General features: G+C 34.3%; 1 protein-coding gene across 1 annotated transcript in view; it reads left to right on the top strand.

Annotated features, from left to right (window-relative positions):
- LOC101580716 (vomeronasal type-2 receptor 116-like) overlaps positions 1-16366 on the top strand; it is a 61016-nt gene that overhangs the window by 7317 nt on the left and 37333 nt on the right. Inside the window, 2 exon segments of the mRNA XM_023705134.1 lie at positions 421-423; positions 5614-6498. Coding sequence (XP_023560902.1) covers positions 421-423; positions 5614-6498 — 888 coding nt within the window.

The raw sequence follows: 16366 nt of genomic DNA, 5'->3' as shown, positions 1-16366 counted from the left end.
TGTGTGTGTATACAAAATAGTTAAGATATATATATACAGCTACTTTCTCTTAATTCAATGAGATTAAAGAATTATACTAATAGTGTTTGAACAAGATAACATGTCTGCATCTTGTACTATGATTTACTGCTATGAAGACAACAATATTCAATGTGTTAATTACTGCAACTGTCCTAAAACCTGTTTTGAAACAATTTCTTTGTTATGTATCTCTTAATAAAAATAATAATAATAATAATAAGTAAACTTTTAAAAAGAGCTAAATGATGTTACTCATAGCTGAAAATGCACTTAGAAGAAACAAATTCCAGTCACTTTCATTTATAAAGTAAATAAACCGGTTCAATTCAGGGACAGTACGCCATGTTTAAACTCGGTGTACAAAATACAATTAAATGTGCTAGTAGACCAAAACAATAGTGGGTTATCCTCAGGACTGGCAATGTCAGAAGTGGTTGAATTGAGTCATTTACGGCGCAGGATATTAATATGGCTTTACTTTTTATACCTCATTTTTATACTTTTCTGATGAGTGGTTAAGACCAAAATAAAGAAAGAACTATATACCAAGAAATGTAACTGTTGTATCTGAGAATTTGAGTCAAATGCCCTAGGGTTTATCCTGAAAGCCTGTACCGTAGTTTGTAGATCCTTTGTCAGTGTCAGCCATGTCGATGAGTCATGGCTATTGCTTGACCTTTTTGCCCTCTGTGAAAGAATGAGAGAATGTCTTGTCTCAGTGTGACCAAATATTAGGCTCACTCTTCATTGTTGATCACATTCCTTTGTGGAACCATAATCTCCTTTATCACAAAATTTGGGACATCACTGAGTTACAGGATGATACAGTACAGCTTCTTTTATGTCCTGAGTCCTCAGTGCCCTTCAATGCCACGGCCAAAATATTGGTCTAGCAGCCCTTCTCTTCCTCTAGTTTTTGGCGTGCAAACTTAAGGTGTTAAACCTCCAGAAAAGAAGCTTAATGGTATTATAACCCCATAACAGGCAGTTGAGCTTAACCTGGCTGTCTGAACTTCAAACATCGTAGACATAACATAGAACAAGTAATTTCCATCAAGTATTTATATGTTAAACTTTAAATCCCTATGGAATACGAAGAAAAAAATACAAAATAAAAAAGAATATTTAAAACAGTGGGAATAAGCAATTACATATTTTTACACAGAAATTTATAAACCTAATGATATACAGCATTGCAGAAGGACAAGCATATGCCTTTTTTTCTTGTGTCTTGTTTTCAGTTATTAAACTTTCTTAAAAGAAATACTTACTTGAAGACAATATACCAGTAATTGATATGACATGACAAGAAGTACTTATGTAGAAGACCAAAATGAAAGACATTCCAAGCATGACTCTACTATTACACATGGATATTTTCAGTGCAGTTGCTTTGTACACATGTATCAGCATACATAGTTAGTCAGGGTGAGAATCCTACCAATTAACTGCTAGATTCAAAAGACCTGCTGATGATTCTCAGGATAATTACCTTAATTATCTTGTGCATATAAATGTATGGCTCTGCCCCTGCCATGTTTCCTACCTTTTCTCCTTAACCTCTATGTGTTGTGTAATCCTTAAGTTCTTACTGTCATTTTAATTCTGTTATATCTTTCTATTATTATTTCTTCTTTTGAGTTCTTACACTAGGGAGACTACACATTATTTACACATGTGAGTCTGGTTTATTTCACTTATGAGTATACCTTTAAATGGTAAGCATTTAAATAAAAAGGCTTTGAGTTTATCATTCTTTATGGCTGAGTAATACTCCATTGTATATAAAATCCACAACTTTTTCATCTATTCCTCTGGTGACTGGCAGTTTGGATGCTTCCAAGGCTTGACTATCACAAATTGTGCTGCTATAAATCTAGGGGTACAAAGATCATGATGATATCATATTTTCAGGTCCTCTGGGAAAATTCCCAGAAGAGAGATAGCTGGTTAGAAAGGGATTTCCAATTCTAGTTTTGTAAGGAGTCTCCACACAGATTTCCATAACAGTTGCACCAGTCTACATTCCCACCAAGAGTGGAGAAGGGTTCCTTTTTCCCTGCTGCCTCTCTAACATTTGTTCTTGGTTGATTTCTCTATGATAGCCATTCTTCTGGGGTGAGATGTTATCCCAGAGTTGTTTAAATTTGCATTTCATGGATGGCTACTGATATGGAGCATTTTATCATATATTTATTCTCTAGTATAATTTCATCCTCTGAGAAGGGGGTGTTCATCTCAGATGCCCACTTCTGGATTGAGTCTTTAAATTTTAGGCCCTTAATGTTTTTAGTTCTTTATAAACTCTAGAGAGAAGAACATTGTGTGAGTGCGTATCAGTTACGATATTTTCCCAATTTGAGCTTTGTCTTTTCACTTTGTTGCTAATTTCTTTTGATGTGCAAAAGCTTCTCAATAAGAGGAGTTACCAGTTGTTAACTCTTTCAAGTAATGCCCATAAAATTTGATATTTGTTCATGAGCCCTTTGCCTACTATATGTTTTCAAGCGCTCCTCCTACTTTCTTCTCCAAGATATTTCATGTTTCTGTTTTAATGTTTATATCTTTAATCCATTTTGACTTTAGTTTAGTGCATGGTGATAGACTGGGTCAAGTTTCAGATTTTGGCATGTAGAGAGCAAGTTTTGCCAGCACCATTTGCTAAAGATGCTATCTTTCTTCCAATAAGCACGTTTGCCACTTTGTCAAAGATAAGATGGTTGAGTTTGTTTTTACTGGTTTCTGCATTTTCTAATCTATTCCATTGATTCTCAGGTCTTTCTTTGCCAGTACCATGCAGATTTTATCACAGTAGCTTTGTAGTATAATTTCAAGTCAGGAATTGTAATGCCTCCCGCTTTGTCTTTCTTGTCCAGGATTGCCTTTGCTATTCTAAGTCTTTTTTGCTTCCACATAAATTTTAGGAATAATTTTTCTAGATCTGTGGTGTATGTTGCTGGTATTTTGATAGGGATGACATTAAACCTGTACAAAAATTTTCGGAGTCTGTCAATCTTCACAATGTTGGTTATTGCTATCCAGGAGCAGGGAATATTTTTCCTTTTTTTTTTTTGAAATCTTCTGATTCCTTCATTTTAACACTGTAGTTTTCATTGAATAGATCTTTTACTTTTTTAGTTGGATTAATTCCTAAGTATTTCATTTTCTGTGATGCTATTCTAAAATGTATCGTTTCGCTAATTTCTCTCCCACTGTGTTTGTTATCTGTGTAGTGGAGTGCTATTGACTTTTGGGGATTGACTTTTATCCTGTTATGCTATTGAATTTGTGTATTATTTCTAGTAGTTTGTTGATGGAGTTTTTTGGGTCTTCCAAGTAAAGTATCATGTCATCTGCAAATGTTTTTCTTCTTTACCTATTCTAATTACTTGTATGTCTTTCTCTGTTCTAGTGGCTCTAGTTAATGATTCTAGAAATATACTGAATAAGAGTGGTGATGGAGACATCCTTGCCTTGTACATGATCTGAGAATAAAAGATTTCAGTTTTTCCACATTTAGAATTGTTAGCCATTGGATTGTCACAGATGGTCTTCATCAGAATGAAGTAGAGCCCAGCTATTCTAATTTTCTGCAGGACTTTGAACATGAATGAGTGTTGGACTTGATCAAAAGCCTTTTCTGCATCAATTGAGATGATCATGTGGTTTTTGGATTTGGCTCTATAATATAGTGTGTTACATTTATAGATTTGCATATATTGAACCAGCCTTGCATCCCTGGGGTGAACCCTGCTTGGTCGTGTGTATAATCTTCAGGATGATGTGCAGTATTCTATTTGCTATGGTTTTACTGAGGATATTTGCATCTACATTCACAAGGGAAATTGGCCTATATTTCTCTTTTTAGTTATGTCTTTCCCCAGTTTTGGTATCAGAATAATGCTTGCCTCCAGGAACAATTTTTGAAGGATTGTTTCTTTTCAATGTCACTGAAGAGTTTGAGGAGTATAGGAATTACATCTTCTGTAAATTTCTTGTAGAATTGAGCTGTAAATCCATCAGAATCTGGATATTTCTTTGTTGGTAGATTTTTTATTACATTTTGTATTTAATTCACCAGTATTAGGGGGAATCCAGTGGGCGAAGGGGAGCAAAGTAGCTCTCCCACACACGGGCTGGGCTTAGGCTTGTGCTGGGTCTCAAAAATATTAATGGAAAACATGAATCATAGAATTTTTCAAAGATATTTTCTAGTGTAAAATCCACGTACATCAGTAAAATTATTAGTTTTCTACTTAGGGAATATAAGACTAGTACAAAATCATGTTCGACATATCAGTCATAAAGCTCTCATAGAGAAAATTTCCTATCTATTCTTTAAAGAGGATGCAAAATATCAAAATGAAGTAAAGGACAACAGAGATGATGCAGAATTCCATAAAACAAAATAATAGGAATTTGACTGTCATTATTGAAAAATATAGTATTAATTTCTAATTAGTTGTTTAGAATAAAAGTTACAATCTTAAAATATTAGGTTGTGAGAGAAAAAAAAAATTAGGCATTTGCTGTACTTTTTAATTAAAAACACAAATATTGGAGCTACAATTATCCAAGCTAACAGATATATTTTCCTTTGATACTTTTGTCCATTTCCTTATACCATTTTTTCCTTCCCATTGAATATATTCTCTCCATTTCATAGTATCTACTGTACCTTTCATATTTTATTTACTTTTTCAGATTCTTCCACTAGTGAGACAAGGACATTAAGATATGTGTATCTGATTTATTTACCCTACTGGTAATGTCTGTAGTAGTACACATTTACATTGTATATACAATTTTTAAACTTCACTTTTCACATATTTAAAATCAATAAATTTATAACGATACATCTTGTAATTACTTTGAAAAGTACCAATGTCAAACTACTAAAATATCCCTTTGATAGTAAAACTTAAATAAATGGTCTCACATAACAAATTCATACATGCAGTCTCAATATTAGAAACACTTTAGTCAATATGCTTCCTCATATGTTTTATCCATCAGCTTAGAAAATAATGCTGGCTTCCTAAAATGAGGATATTCATTAAATATCTGGGGAATAATTTATACAGATTTATGTTTAGATCAAATAATTAAAACATGTGAATAAAGGAATAAAAGTAGATACTTTATTGCTTTGTAAAACTTAAAAGTTCTCATAGAGATGCCAGATTTATTATGGAAATAAATAACAAATAATCAGGATTATTTAGGAGTTACTGACTGTTTAGGTGTTCTTTATATAATATCTAGAAGAAAAATGAAACAGTGAGTTGTGGTGATGCATGCCTAGATTGCAGCGATCTTAGTAGCAGAAAAAAAGAAGATTTTCTGTTGGAACAGAGTCTTGAATTAATAGTGATTTAGACAGATTCTTTCTCCAAATAAAAAACTTTGAAAGTGTCGAAAATATATCTCAGTTCAAAGCTTGAATTCAATACCAAAGGCTGAAAAAGAGGAGAAAAAGGGAGAATAATGTAATAATTGACAATTTAGTTTAAGTTAAGTGAGTTCCTATGATGGGTTTGAGAAAAATTAATGAGAATAATCCATAAAAATGACAATTTTAATTCCTGCTAGATTTGGAACAATGTACAAAGTGTCCAGATCATCAATATGCCAATATTCAGAGAAGTTACTACCTGCAAAAGGCTGTGACATATCTGGGTTATGAAGACCCCTTGGGAAAGGCTCTGGCTGTCACTGCCCTGAGCCTACCTGTCCTCACAGCTGCTGTTCTTGGGTTCTTTGTGAAGCACAGAGACATTCCCATCGTCAAGGCCAACAACAGGGCTCTCAGCCACACCCTACTCATCTCCCTCACCTGCTGTTTCCTCTGCTGCTTGGTCTTCATTGGCCATCCCAACGCAGCCACCTGCATCCTGAAGCAGATCACATTTGGAATTGTGTTCACTGTGGCTGTTTCCACAGTCTTGGCCAAAACTATTAAAGTGTTGCTGGCCTTTAAGGCCACTGCCCCAGGCAGAAGGATGCGGCAATTGCTGACATCAGGGGCACCAAACTATATCATCCCAATCTGTTGCCTGATGCAACTCACTCTCTGTGGCATCTGGATGGGGAAAAATTCACCCTACATTGACACAGATGCTCACTCTGAACATGGCCACATCATCATGTGCAACAAGGGCTCCCTCATTGCCTTCTACTGTGTCCTGGGATACCTGGGCTCACTTGCCCTGGTGAGCTTCACTGTGGCTTTCCTGGCCAGGAACCTGCCTGACACCTTCAATGAAGCCAAGTTCCTGACCTTCAGCATGCTGGTGTTCTGCAGCGTGTGGGTCACCTTCCTGCCCGTGTACCACAGCAGCAAGGGGAAGGTCATGGTGGTCAAGGAGGTCTTCTCCATCTCGGCTTCCAGTGCTGGGTTGCTGGGTTGCATATTTGCCCCCATGTGCTATGCTATTTTGTTAAGGCCAGAGAATGATTTTCTTCCTGAGATGAAAGGTAAAAAACATTCTGGAAGAAAATTAGCTTTCTTAAATTAAAATTTATGATTTTACTATAATTTATCTATTACCTTTAGCAATCCTGCACCATTTTCCAGGCTTGTATTTCATATGGTTTAGAATTTTCTATATTAAAGGAAAGACTACTAGTTCGTAATTTAATAATCTCACATGTGTAATCCTCAGTAACTATCACATTCTTCAATTGAAATTTTATTTCATAATTTTGTACCATTTAATCTACAATGAATCTTCTTTATGCTCACTGTTGATCATATTATTACCCATTATTTTGCTTTCACCTTGAACTTTTCAAAACTGTTATGAATTTTAACACATACTTTTATTAGTCTGAATGTCCTTAATTATTACGCACTACTATTGATGTCTAATTTTCTCTGTAAAAATATAGATCTTGTCTATGAGCATTCTATAGGGATTTAACTATTAAAACATCCATGGTTGGTAAAAAAATAACAGATCTCTGATCACACTTTATAGTTCAAGGTACTTCGTTCTCAGACAAAATATTAATAATTAAGGGTATTGACCCCAATTAAGTGTGCTAATGTAGACCCAGATTCTCCTAACAGAGAAATTATTCATAATTCCTATTTTATATCCTGATCTGCTCATGACATTTGTGCCAAAATTAAAAAGACAGAACTCAGACATCAAACACCACGGGGAAAATTACTGGCATGGGATGTAGGATCCTGCTGATGAATCTTGGGATGCCGGCCTTAAACTGGCTAACCTATAGGGAGACGTCTTATAACATGTTTTATGACTGTCTCTGGAGTATGCAGGCCACATCTCTGGGGCAGAATTCAATGAAAACTGCACTAGAAATCCTGCTCCTGCACACAGAGCTTCCTGAATAGGTCTCAGAAGGTGGCAGGTGGTATCTTCAACAGTGCTGAGTGCATATTTAGCTCGAAGATTTTATCTCCCTTGTGATTTATCCATGGTTGACCTGTGCTGCTTCTGGAATAGTGAGATCCATCGTTACCCACACGGGAAAGAGAAACATATATTACTTTCCTTTCTTTGCTTCAAGTGTTCTTCTTCTTATTTACAGAAGCTTTCTTTCATTTTGTCATTCTACTTTTTCTTTTCCTAGGCCTTCCCTTTTTCCCTTCTCATTTGAACTTTTTTACTACTTCACCATATGTAGCATATATTTTACTTCATATTTACACTTTTAATTTTGCACACCAGAGAAATTATGTATCATTTTAACATCTGTGTTCACATAGTTTCACTTAAGAGTAAAGTCTCAAGGGTAGAGTGCATCCATTTACCTAGAAAGGTCAAGCTTACCATTTAAGGGTGAATAGTACTACATTGTACTGAATAAACACATCTTCAATGCTCATTCGTCAGGTGATAGTCATTTGTATTCTTTCCACATCTTACCTCTTACAACCTGTGCTGCCATAAACTTAGGTGTGCATACAGAGCTAGAGTAGTATGCTTTCAATTCTTTTGAAAAGATATCCCAAAGGGGAATACCTGGGAATAACGGAACCTCTAGTCCTCCTCTTTGAGGAACCTCTGTACTGCTTTTCACAGTGGCTGCACAAGTCTACACTCCAACCAACAATAGAAAAGCGTTCCTAATTTGCTGTAGCCCCTCCAGCACTTCTTACTGACTGATATCTTTAATTTGATTGCTTAAAGGGTCAGTGGGTGATGTTGAACGTTTCTTTCATATATTTGCAAATTCTACCCTTTCATCTAAGAACTATGTATTCATTTCAGAAGTTCCTTTCTGGATTGCATTTTTAAACTTCCAATATCTTATTTTATTGTGATCTTTATATATTCTAGATTATATATATTATGGGCGTAGCTCATAAACCGTGCCTTACACATGTGTATTTAAGGGTTCTGTCTACTCTAACAATAGATTGTTCCACTTAATAGTTAGATATTTGATATGTGATTTTAGTTTAGTTCATGGTGAGAGAGATGGATCTGGTTCTAGTCTTTGGCATGTTGTAAGCCAGCTCTTCCCTCACTACTCATTAAAGTGCCTTTGTATCTTTCCATACTGGGGCTTGAGACTTGTGTAAAAGATATGGTGGCTGCATATATTTACAATTGTTCCTGTACCTTCTACTCTGTTCCATTAATCCATGTATCTCCTTTTCTTTTCTTACTACTGTACTGTATTTGTCTCAGTACCTCCCTAATGAAATTGCAAGTCAGAAATTGTGGTACCACTTACCTTGCTTTTGTTGACCATGATTTTGCTATTATTTGTTCTTTCAGATTCTTACACTAGAGAGACAATATGAAGTTTACACTTGCTAGTCTGAACTATTTCACTTATGAATATAGCGTCTAGTTACATCCATTTACTTGGAAAAGCCTCAAGATTATCTTTATACCTAACAATACTCCATTGTATAAACATACAAGTTGTTTTATATCCATTCCTCCACTGATGGTCATTTGGGTTGTTTATAAAATTTATCTGGGACCCATTGTGCTCTTACAAACATGGGTGCATATGTTTCACTGTGGTGTGATGTGTTCAGTTCTTTTGGAAAAATACCAAGAACGAGAATACCTGGGTGGAATGCAACTTCTAATCTTAGTTTTTGAGAGCTCTCCACATCCAGTTCCATAGTGGTTGTACCAGTCTACACACTCACGAACAGTGGAAAAGCGTTTATTTTTCTACATAGACTAATAAACTAAAGGAAACTTATTAAAATAATATATATATGGCTATATCTTCCATATATATTTTAAATTTAGTATTCTGTATTTATATTTCAAACATTACATTATTTGCAGAAATCATGCTTTCCTTCAGCAAGATTCTTAAAGACACTTGTGTAAGACACAGTTTATTAACTAAACCCTAACCACACAGCCGAACAATTCTTGGACGTTTGCTTTCTATTCATATTACTTTTACACTATCAAAGTTAATTTCCTAGGCCTTTATATCATCATCGTTCTATACCTTATGTGCTTTCTTCTTTGCTGTTCGATCTTAGATTGTTAGGATATGTAAATTCACAATTTATATTTCCCTGTGATAATTTGAACCTCCATACTAGTCCTAATCAATCATGAATTTTTGCTATTTTTGCTTAGACTCATAAACTTGAATGGAAATTTCATAAATTAAAACATGTAAAGGATGTATTGTGACTCATTTAGGCATAGTGATATCTGTATAATTACCTCTGTCATATGGTTTTGAATTTCTCCTCATCAGTTTATATAGATCCTTTATAAGCAAGTAATATATAAATTTGTGATTTGCCTATCAAAGTGAATCATAAATATATTCATTACAATTTTCGGTAATTAATAGTGTCTGTTTGTTTATACTGCATATATTTATCATCGGTTTTCTGATAACTTCTAAATTTCTTTCTGATTTTATACATTGACTGATTCTGTTTTTATGTGACTTCTCTGTGCTTGGTTGAGTTCCATTGCCTAAAGTGCTGGGGAAAATTTTCCACTAGAAAGTTATTATCAACTTAAATCATTTGAAGATTATATGTATTAGGAAAGAAAGGAAACAGCAAGTATATTCATGTTTTTCTTTAACTCTTGGATGTTTCCAGAATAAAACTTCAGATCATGGTTTTGTAATAGGTGCTCTATTGATTTTTTAAAATTAAGGGAGACTCGAGGTTTTTGTGCCACTGTTTTCCATAGGAATAAATCATTGTGCAAAAAGAATTATAGTAGCCTGTGACTGTTAGGCATAAAAAGCATACCACAATAGTATGGTATCATTTATTAAACAAATATTTTGTTATTTTCAAATGACCTGAAACCCATAGCAGCAATAATAACCACTCTCCATCCTTAAATATCTATGTAGATATTATGTATAATGCAGACCTGAATTAACTTTGCATGTATCAATTATAATCTTAATTAAAGAATCTAAAAATTCTTACCTTGAAAATATAACCAATCAGTTAACGTAAACTACATATTATGTGCAACAACCAAGAACGCTTCTATGGATAAACAGTCACAGAACTAATTACAAGATATGCAGCTTTTATCGGCAATGACTTTCTTTTTTTTGGCAATTCAGATAATTTATGCAATTAGCTAATAATATTTTAAAAGTTTTTCAATAACATAAGCAAAAACAATTTATATTTCAAGAATAAACAGAAATTAACTTTACACATTATATTGACAGTATTTATTGATCAAGGAAGAAAAAGAATCATTTTCTCTTACTAAAATGCAAATTTACAGGGTTTTAAATATTTTTATTCCTTTTAATGAGAAAATAAGATAAAATAGCAATGAGAGAGATTCAAAACTGGTTAGTAGGACAGTTACAATGATGAATAGATTGCATATGGTTGTCTTCATAGTATTTACTGAGAGTGCAAGACTTAGACATGATATCTTGTCAAACAATATTAGAACAAATTTTCTTCTCATTGAACTAAGAGAAAGTAGCTGCATATTTATCCTATCTTGTATACACATATATATTTCCTCAAAAAAAGTACTCCTTCATTTATATCTCCTTTCCATTTTTTCTTTGTTTGTTTGTTTGTTCGTTTCTGCTTTATCAGGGATGAGGGTTCCATTGCTGTTAGAGAAACTGTATTCGGAGAAATGTGCCAATGATATTTTCATACTTCATGCCAGTCCAAATATTGTAGGTACTTGAATTCAGCAAAATAACCCAATATAGGCTATTAGTATTTATTTTATCTCAGTAAAAGTATTGAGATACCAGCACAACAGGCAAATGACAGTTGTTGACTTGAGCCTTTTACAACTCAGTATAGTAAAAGAGCCTTACTTTTTACACCCTGTGGTCGCGCTATTTTTCTGTGTGATTCAGACCAAGTTAAAGCAAGACCTATAAAAGTAAAAATATGACTTATGCTATCTGATAAGGTCAGTCAAATCCCCTCAGGGTTAACCCTTGAAACATGTACAATATCTTGTGGATATTTTGTGTCAGCCATGTGAATGTCAGGGCCAGTGCTTGACCAATTTGCTCTCTGTGAAGTTCTGAGAGAATCTCTTCCTCTAGGTTACTCTTTTTAGTACCCAATGCATCGTCAAACACTTTCCTCTGTGGCCACATAATCTTCTTGATCAGAAAATTTGGGACACCACTTAGTTATAAGATATCACAGCAGAAGTTCTCTTATGTCCTGAGTCCTCTCTGAACCTGAAGGGCTAGGGCCAAAATACTGGCTATATTCGTAGCCCATCTATCTGTCTAATTTTTGGTTGGCAAACTTTCATTGTTAAACATTAGGAAGGGAAGCTTCTGGTTATTATTATCCTATAACAGAGGAAGTTAATGTTAACATCACTATCTGCCTGAATATCAAACACTTTAGACATAAGAGGAAACTGCTATTTTCAGCAATCATAGATGTTCTAAAATTTAAATCCCTGTAGAATGTTAAACAGCAATTATACATTTTTCATACAGATATTTAGAGATCAAATCATATTCAACATTGTGGAAGTACAATCCTGATGCATTTTGTTTTTCTTGTTTTCCTTTTGTTACCTGTTTTAACATAAAATTACATTAAAGAGAGTACAGGAAAACTGATAGGACATTAGAAAAACTATGCATTTAGAAGACCAGAAGGATAGGCATTTTAAGCATGATTTTAGGATTACACAATACTATCCGCAATGTAGATGCTTAGCTCACAGATGTCAATATATAGTTATCTGAGTGAAGAATTTTAGATGCAAATTCTTAGAACCATTGTCTTAGCCATCTTGTTTATATCAATGTATATTTTTGCCTTTAGCACATTTACTAATTTCCTTTCTCTCTCTATGTTATTTAATCCCCAAGTACTCTCTTTTCGTTCAACTGTGTCATGCTTCTCAATTTTAATTACTTCTTTTGAGTTCTGACACACAAAGTATTTACACACAATCATATTTACACAAATGGGTCTAATTTATTTCACTTGTGAGTATAGCATCAAGTTGCATCCAACTTTTTATGAAAGGTTCAAAATTATTTCACTTTATAGCTGAGTAATAATTCATTGTATAAAAATGCCACAACTTCTTCATCCATTCCTCAGGTGAAGGGCATGTTGGATATTTGAAAGATTTGGCTATCACAAATTGTGCTGTTATAAACATATATGCACATATGTCAATATCATATGAAGGTTCCAGTTCTTTTGCCAAAATTACCAGAGAGGGGATAGCTGGATTGAAAGGGCTTCCCAACTCCTAGGTTTTTTAAAAGTCTCCACACTGATTTCCAGAATGGTTGCTTTGGGCTATATAACCATCAGCAGCAGAGAAGTATTCCGTTTTTCCCCAGGCTCTCCAACATTTGTTCTTTATTGATTTCTTGATGATAACCGTAATTTCTGGGATAAGATACTATCTCATTGTTGTTCCAATTTTAATTTCATGAACGGCTACTGATGTGGAGCATTTTTTCATGTATTTATTCACGTCTTTTATTTCTTCCTCTGAGAAGGGTGTGTTTTTCTCAGATGCCCATTTCTGGATTGGGTGTTTAAATTTTGGGGCCTTATGTCTTTTCGTTGCTTACCAATTCTACCTAGAAGACCTTTGTCTAAGTGCTTATTAGTTAAGATTTTTTCCCCAATTTGTAGGTTATCTTTTCAATCTGCCAGTAGATTCTTTTGATATACAAAAACCTCTGGATAAGAGGAGGTCTCAGTTCTTAATTCTTACAAGTATTTCCATTGAACTTTGATTTTTGTTCAGCCTACCCCTATGTATTCAAGAGTTCCTCCTCCTTTCTCTTCCAGGAGATTTAGTGTTTCTCCTTTAATGTTTAGATCTTTAATGCAATTTGACTTTATCTTAGTGCATGGTGATAGACCTTGATAAAGTTTTGTTTTTCGGCATGTAGAGAGCCAGTTTTTCCTGCACCATTTCTTAAGGAGGCTATCATTCTTCCAGTAAGCATGTTTTGCCCCTTCATCAAAGATAAGATGCCAGTGTGTGTGTGTGTGTGTGTGTGTGTGTGTGTGTGTGTGTGTAGTTGCTCTGCATCTTCTAATGTATTCCATTGATCCTCAGGTTTTCTTTTTTTTGCAAATACCATGCTGATTTTTTCACAGTAGCTTTGTTGTATAATTTCAAGTCAAGGATTGTAATTCCTCCTGCCTTGCCTTTGTGCCCAGATTTGCCTTTGCTATATAGGTTTTTCTGGTACCAATCATTTTAGGAATGATTTTTCTAGGTCTTCGAGGAATGTTGGTTGTATTTTCTTAGGGATTGCTTTAAATTTGTATAACAATTTTCAATGTATGGCCATCTTCAAAATCTTAGTTCTTCCTATCCTGGAACAAGGAATATCTTTCCATTTTCTGAAATTCTCTACAAACTCTTTTGTTAGAGTACTGTAATTTTCACTGAATAGAATTTTCAATTCTTTAGTTAGATTAATTCTGAAGCATTTCATTTCCCTTAATGCTATTGATAAGGATATTGTTTGACTAATTTCTCTCTCAGGGAGTTTGTTGTCTATGTAAGGGATTGCTATTGATTTTTGGATATTGACTTTGTATCATGTCATTATATTTTGTGTATTAATTCTAGTAGCTTCTTGTAAGGGATTGCTATTGATTTTTGGATATTGACTTTCTATCATGTCATTATATTGAGTTTGTGTATTAATTGTAGTAGCTTCTTGGTGGAGTTTTTTGAGTCTTCCAAGCAGAGGATCATGTCTTCTGCAAATAATGGAAGTTTAAATTCTTCTTCACATATTCTTATTCATTTTATTTCTCTCTCTTATATAATGGCTCTAGTTAATAAGAGTAGTGGTTCAGGACATCCTTGTCTTCTTCCTGATCTGAGAGTAAAAGATATCAGTATTTCCCCATTTAGAATTATGTTAGCTGTTGGGTTGTCATACATGGTTTGTATCAGATTGAGTTAGAGGCCATCTCTTCCAATTTTCTGTAGAACGTTGAGCATGACTGAGTGTTGACCTTTGTCAAAAGCCTTGTTGGCATCAATTGAGATGCTCATCTGCTTTCAATTCAGCCATATTTATATAGTGTATTGCATTTATGCATTTACATATGTTGAACCATCCCTGCACTCCTGGGATGAATTCTACCTCATGGTGTACAATCTTCTTGATGATATGCTCTATTCTATCTGTTGGGATTTTATTGAGGATCTTTGAACCTATATTCACGAGGGAGATTGGCCTATAGTTCTCTTTTTTAGTTGCATTGTTCCCTGGTTTCAGTGTTAGTACAATAAATACCTTCAGGAGTGGTTATGGGAGGATTATTTTCTTTTTAACTTCATTGAAGAATATTGCGATTAAATCTGTAACTTTCTTCTACAGTTCATCTGTGAATCCTTCAGAACCTGCACTTTTCCTTGATAAGTATTTTATTACATGTTGTATTTCATTGGCTGTTACTGTGTTATTGAGAGTTCTTATATATTGTTGATTCACTTTTAGAAATTTGGACCTTTCTAGTAACCTGTCCATTTCTTCTGTGCTTTTAGTCTATGAAAGTAAAGTTTGCAAAGAAGCTATTGATGATCTTCTGAATTTCCACTAAGTCTGCAGCAATTTCACACTTTTCCTTATTGTTTATATTTGAAGTTTTTCTTTACTCTTTTTGATGAGTTTAGATAGGTGCATATCAATTTTATTTCATATTGCAAAAAATCTGTTTTTTGATTCGTTAATTCTCTGAATTGTTCTCCATGCCTCCATTGAATTAATTTCTGCTCTAATCTGTAAAATTACTTCCTGTCTTTGGGAATTGGGTTTTGTTTGTGCTTCCTTTCCTAGATTTTTGCATCTCAATTCATGCAGAAAAGACCTTTGACAAAGTTCAACACGCATTCATGTTCAAAGTCCTACAGAAAATTGGAATAGAAGGCTTCTACCGCAATCTGGTAAAAGCCATTTAAGAAAACCGAACAGCTAATATAATTCTAAATGGGGAAATACTGAAAAGTTTTACTTTTAGGTCTGGTAGAAGACAAGCATGGCCTCTATCGCCACTCCTATTCAATATAGTTTTGGAATCATTCGAGCCATTAGACAAGGGAAAGAAATAAAAGGAACAAGAATAGGCAAAGAAGAAGTGAAATTATCTTTATTTGCAGATGACATGATACTTTACTTGGAAGACCAAAAAAACTCCATCAAGAAGCTACTAGAATTAATACAGAAATTCAGTAGCGTAGCAGGTTATAAAGTCAATACCTAAAAGTCAATAGAATTCCTCTACACAGATAACAAACACACTGAGAGGGAAATTACACAAACAATACACTTTACAATATCATCGAGGAAAATAAAATACCATGGAAATCATCTAACTAAAGAAGTCAAAGAACTTTTAAAGGAACATTACAGTACTCTTAAAAAAGAGATCACAGAGGATTTCAGAAAATGAAAATATATCCCATGCTCCTGTATAGGAAGAACCAACATTATGAAGATAGCCATACCAGCAAAATTGGTGTTCAGATTTCATCCAATCCTTATCAAACTACCACCAGCATACCTCACAGATCTTGATAAATCATTCCTAAAATTTATTTGGAACCAGAAATGTCCAAGAATAACAAAGGCAAAACTGACAATAAAGACCAGGCAGGAGGTATTACAATTCCTGACATGAAATTATACTACCATGTGATAAAATCAGCATGGTACTGGCAACAAAATAGAACTGAGGCTCAATGGAATAGATTGGAAGATGCTGAAGCCCCTACGAACACAACCAACCACCTTATCTTTGAAAAAGGGGCCAAACATACTCACTAGAAGAAAGATAGCCTCATTAACAAATGGTGCTGGAAAAACTGGCTCTCTACATGCCAAAAACTGAAACTTGAAC

This window comes from Octodon degus, unplaced genomic scaffold, assembly GCF_000260255.1.
Source record: "Octodon degus isolate 3935 unplaced genomic scaffold, OctDeg1.0 scaffold00214, whole genome shotgun sequence".
Classification (NCBI taxonomy): domain Eukaryota; kingdom Metazoa; phylum Chordata; class Mammalia; order Rodentia; family Octodontidae; genus Octodon; species Octodon degus.
The sequence above is the reverse complement of the archived record's forward strand: the minus strand, read 5'-3'. Positions and strand labels throughout refer to the sequence as shown.